Source organism: Onychomys torridus, chromosome 22 (genome assembly GCF_903995425.1).
Source record: "Onychomys torridus chromosome 22, mOncTor1.1, whole genome shotgun sequence".
NCBI lineage: Eukaryota > Metazoa > Chordata > Mammalia > Rodentia > Cricetidae > Onychomys > Onychomys torridus.
Genome location: NC_050464.1, coordinates 16091464 through 16097205, shown reverse-complemented (window position 1 = coordinate 16097205; position 5742 = coordinate 16091464). Strand labels below are relative to the sequence as shown.

The 5742-nt window shown below is 50.8% G+C and overlaps 1 protein-coding gene across 1 annotated transcript in view; it reads right to left on the bottom strand.

Annotated features, from left to right (window-relative positions):
- Positions 1-5005: 5005 nt before the first annotated feature.
- Zan (zonadhesin) overlaps positions 5006-5742 on the bottom strand; it is a 113261-nt gene continuing 112524 nt past the window's right edge. Inside the window, 3 exon segments of the mRNA XM_036172373.1 lie at positions 5006-5043; positions 5127-5170; positions 5266-5383. Of these exon segments, the coding sequence (XP_036028266.1) occupies positions 5006-5043; positions 5127-5170; positions 5266-5383 (200 nt within the window).

Genomic DNA, 5742 nt, shown 5'->3' with positions numbered 1-5742 from the left:
TACTGAGGGTGATTGGGAGCTGGGATGGGCTAGATGTCTGAGAACAGGGGACCCCTAAGGGGTCTGGATTTGGAGGGTCAGGTAAGGTGGTGGGACTGTGATGTGGGGAGGTGCTGGGTGTTGGCTCCCAGCCCCAGGGTGTTCTGTTTGGGTTGGTGGGAGGTGAGTCATTGGCAGCTGCTGCTAACTGCTCCAGCTGCCCCTGCCAAGAGCCTCAGGCACCTCCGGGTAGGGCTGCCACCTCCTGCCCCTCCTCCGTCTCCTTAGCCCTGGCAGGGGTCTATGAGGGAAGCTAAGCCTGTCTAGCCCATAGCCCAACCCTAGAGCTCCTTCAAAGGGAAGAGGGTCACAGGGGACCCTGGGAGGTCCAGCTAGGTGTCCACGGACTTGGGCCAGATGTCCACAGCTGGAGTTGTTTTAGTGGTACCGGGAGCGTTGTGGGGGAGGGGAAGATGGGGAGTGGCTGAAAGGGGCCTCACATGTGTGTACAGATGCCAGGGGCTCTCAGGACAATTCCCCATTCACGATGCTGCCCAGGCAGGTTTTCCTGGCCTCCTGGGAAGGGGAGGAGGAGCCCCTCTAGTGTGTCAGCTACTAACTTTCCCTCCCAGACAGGAAGAGGAGGGTGAGGTCCGAACCCCACTGCAGCCTCCACACCTTCCCCCTTGCAGTGTCTTCTCACCTGCCCTTCTCCTGGGTACACCTTCCCACTTGGACACCTGCCAGGGCGGGTCACGGCGTGGGCTAGTCTGATTGAGCTGTAGCCTTTTCCACAGAGGCTCTCTGTCGTGGAGGGATGCAGAACCTCATAGCACTGCGATCCCCCAAGGCAGTGTTCCCGCCCATTGGGTCCCATGCTGTGGGCCTTTGTGGAGTCGTGTGTGTGTGTGTGTGTGTGTGTGTGTGTGTGTGTGTGTGTGTGTGTGAGAGAGAGAGAGAGAGAGACAGACAGACAGACAGACAGACAGGGTCTCTCATTGGCCTGGAACTGGCCAAATGGACTAGGCTGGCTGGACATCAGGGTTAGGAATTCAGTTCCTTCCCTCCACAGCTCTAGAATGGTAAGCCCACACCACCACTCCTGTTGCTGGGCCCCTTCTCCACTGCAGACAGACTCCTGATCCTAGTGCTTGCCTACTGGGTGAACGCCCCCATATTTTGCAAACCAGGGCTTGTGTGTTATAGTCCAGGCCAGCTTGGAACTCACTATCCTGCCTCAGCCCCTGGAGTGCTGGGGTTATAGGCATAGAAGAATCACACTAACTCCTTTGTCTCTTCTCCCTGGGTGACACTTAATATCCCTGGAGGGTGGGAAGGGCTCAATACTACAAGGAAGGGGAGTGTCCCAGGGGCACTGGTCCAGTCAATAGCTTTTCCATGCTAAATAGACATCCTGGCTAGATAGCGACCTTCAGAGCTGCCGTGGGGAAGAACGGAGAAGGCCGTCAAAGGGTCAGCACTACAGGGGAGGAGGTCAGGTGCAGAAACTGGGCCCAAGGCAGGAGGCTGCCCTGCAGAGGTGCACTGTGCCTTCCTGGGTAGGGGATTTACACAGCCATGCAGGGCTCTCCTCCTCTCCTGACCCTTTCAATACTTTAATATTGGCTTTTGCTGGTTTCAGGAAAGGTCTCCAAAGATCTGGTTGTCACACAAGACAGATTAATATCTCCCCAAGGCATTTGTCAACCTGCCTCAATGCTCTTAGGTTAAGTCCCCCTGTTTCTTGAGGTCCTACAGTCTAATCCATCTCCTGGTTGTCTTCTCTTCATTAGAGCCTAGATTTCACCCAAGCAAGGAGTAACCTAGAAGGAGACACAGATTCCCAGGGTGCAAAATATACACTTTGCCTCCTCTGCTGGGCTAGGTGGTCATTTCTACCTGGGTTGTCCCAAAGCCTGTAACTCCACTCAGTTTCCATAGTAACCAAAAGAGGAATGAAGACACCCTCTGGGAGAAGGCCAATCAGAAACAAAACCCAGAATGCCTTGCTTCCCCCTAGTGGAGGAACTAAGTCCTGATGAGCCTGGGCTCAGACCCGTGGAGTCCTCAGGAGGCTGAGGTAGGAGGACTGAGTTCAGTGACTGCAAGGCCGGCTAGGGTTAGATAGCAAGCTTGAAACCACCTGAGAAATGGCTTGGGGTGTGGGCTTAGCCGGGAAAGGTGCTTGCTGCCAAACCTGACCTGAGTTTGACTCCTAGGCCCCACATAGTGAAGAGAACCTGACCCGTGTGTGTGTGTGTGTGTGTGTGTGTGTGTGTGTGTGTGTGTACGAACATTGGTAACAATAAAACCCATTGGTGTGCTGGAGCAAGGCTCAGTTGGTAAAGTGCTCGTTGTACAAGTGACGCCTGAGTTTCAGTCTCGTGGCCGGATGTTGTGGTGCACACTGTAAAACAGTGTTGAAGATATGGGAGGGAGAGAGACGGATACATGGAAGCTGGCTGGCCAGCTAGCCTAGCTACTTGTCAAAATCTAATGAGAGACCCTGGCTCAAACAAAAGGTGGAAGGGCCTGAGGCTGTCCTTTGCCCACTGCATCATCAGCACACACAGGGAAGTGCGCACCAGCTGTACAAGCTTCCTCCTAGTTGGCACACCCTATTTTGGAGGGGACCTTGTTAGTGCTGAAGAGATGGTTCCATGCTTAAGAGCACTTGCTGCTCTACCAGAGGAGCTGAATTTGGTTCCCAGAACCCACATTAGCTGGCTTACAGTTGCCTGTGACTCCAGTTCCAAGGAGTTCAATGTTCTCTTCTGGCTTTTATGAGCATCTGCACACATGGCAGACATTCTCTCTTACATACACACGCATAAAATGAATAAAACAAAGTCTGACTCTGTTCTAAAGGGAAGCTGCTGGAGGCTGGGGAAGTAAACAATCCGGGACGTCCGTTCACCCAAATGCACTAGGTCTCTCCTTCCCAAGCCTGTACCAGCGGGAAGGACTGCTAAGATCACCCCCAGAAAGCTGAGAAGAGATACCTTCCAATCTGTCTAGCTGCCTGCACGTGGTGCCATGAGCGCCAGGCCTCCAGTTTTCATGAGCCCTCACCGCTCCCTTCAAGTCATTTCTGCTGCTGGAAGTGAACACTCTCCCACACTCCTGGAAGTAATCCCAAGAAACTCATCAGTTCACCAAGCTGGACTTCAGTGGTGTTGCTACTTTAGTCCACTGTTGGTTCCCTATCTAGGATGAGCAGATGTCCATTCATGTCTTCACAGTAACGGTGTCACAACAGCACCTGTACACACAGGAACACATATGTGTGCACACACAGACACACTTTTTTTTAATTAATTTATTTTTTGTGTTCATAAACAGCATTATTTTTTTTTAATGCCGATTGCCGTTTATTGAAGGAGAGAAGAGGTCTTAAATACAGGCTCACAGCACAATGGGAGAACCCTGGAGGGCAGAAGTTCACTTCCTATGTTTTAGAATCATGTATCTTAAGCTGTTAATGCCCAATATGCAGGATACACAGACAAGGAACTTCTCTTAAGCATTCAGGAGGGTGGAATCTCACAGGAAATTAGCATAGGGAGGATATCAAGGTTAAGGTCAGCAAGCAAGGCAACAGTTACCCATAATGGGCCAGCGCCCTATAGGTATCCCTCTTTTACTAAAAAATGAGCTTCTGACTTAGGTTGCAAGGGACGTCAGCAGGTCACCTTACCCGTCATGGAGACACCTGTCCAGGCCACACAGGCGTTCTGTCTTAGGTTGGTGAGCGCCCCCCAGACATTACCCGTCTCTGAATACTCATTATCATACAGGCTCAATTGTGTGTGAGCTGTAGAGTTAACTGTTGCCAAAGATCTCTAAGTGGTGCTGAGCTTGCAATGTGTGTTCGACACAGAAAAGACCAACAGAAGTCTTAACCCACCCATTGCCGGTAGGCTAAAGGCAACTGAGCCATTCCCTTCCTTAACGAGCCTTACTGCAAATTGGAGACCTTGTAAGATGGTATCCCGAGAGCAAATGGAACTTGAGTTTGTAAATTTATAACTGTCAAAGCCAATTGAAATGTATATAACTATTGATTTAAATTGTCATGCCCAATAGAATGAAAGATTAACTAACTGTGGTAGCTACTTTTGCTGCCAGGGTCTCCACTGTGCTAGCTGTAGTAACCAATTATGAAATGGCAATCCCAGAAACAGTAGTATCCGTGGTCGTCACTGTTATTACAGCAACAACGGCAGCAGCGATGTCAAATTCTCTTCTGGAGCGGACACATGTCTTTTAAAATGGGAGTTTCTGGGGTAAAGAAAATACATGATTGGCACTGGAGAAATGGCTCAGATGGTGGAGTGCTTGCCTGGCATTTATAAAATCCCAGCTCCAGCCCCAGCATAAACTAGGTGTGATGACATGCCTGTAATCTCAACAGGTAGAGGCAGGAGGATCAGGAGTTCAAAGTCATCCTTGGTCACATAACCACTTGTCCTAGAAAAAAATAATAAAGGATGTGCACAGGAAGTCCTTTCTCCTGTCTTGTAGGGGTCTGGGGCTCATTCTTCCTTCTGGAAGTTTCCTCCCTGCCCCTTCTGTCTTCCACTGCTGGAACTTACCAGGATTGAATGGGCCTCCTGACTGGCTTTCAGTGAGTGACATTCTCCTTCCTGAGACCACGAGGACATTCCCTCCCCCTGCACAGCACCCAGCCTTCAGGGATCCACACGTCTGTCTCCCTGACTAACTGCCTCCACCACAATCAAGGGGAATCCCTCTCTAAAAGCATTGAGTGCAGGACTAGCAACGTAGCTCAGAGGAGAAGGTGTCTGCTGTCAAGCCTGATGACCCAAGTTCCATCTACATGTCCCACAAAGCAAAAGGAGAGAGATGACATCCACAAGTTTCTCCTGACCTCAGGACTTGCAATTGGCAGGTATGCGCACACGTACCCACATTCGCACACACATAACACACAATACACAGTAACAAATGTAAAAAAAAAGTATTAAAAAAATAAATTATTTTTATCTGTTTGTTTGAGGACAAGTCAGAACTCGGTGGTTTTGAAGGCAGGCTCTGGAACATCTGAGGGAAGAGCAAGGAAACCCACGTTGGAGAAGGACTCACCTCTTGGCCAGGAATTGCACGCCCCCAGGGCTGGTTCTCACCTGCGTCCTCCAGCCTATGTCTGTTTTGTCTCAACAGTTTCTCCCTAGAGGTAGTGGGGGACAGATGAGGAGCATGGCTTTTGTGTGCACTGGGCCCCACCCACCGACGGCCCCCTTCACTCCCTGCATTGGGACTCACCCACTCCTCCTCGCCAAGGCAGTCCTCTTCGCCATGTAAACATACATTCTGGGCAGTAAGACAGGGACAAACACTATCACAAACACTCCTGGCAGGATGGCCATGAAGCTGGAGGATTCTGAGTGCAGAAAGGAAAACAGAAATGGTCTGGGAGTAGGCTCAGTGCCTGCCTTACAAGCCCAGATCCCCAGAACCCCTGTAAAAAGTCAGATGTGGTGGCACATGCATGCTATCCCAGCAATAGCCAGATGCCCCTAACCCTAACCTTAACCCTAGAAGGTAAAGACGAGTGGATCCCTGGATCCCTGTAAAGTTCCAGGCCAGCGAGACTGTGTGTGTGTGTGTGTGTGTGTGTGTGTGTGTAGGTCAGAGGCTAACCTGTACCATGTGAGTCCCAGGGATCAAATTCAGGAGGCAAATTGGAAGCAGCCACGTTTACCCACTGAGCCATCTCACCAGGTCCCAGAGCCTCTGTCT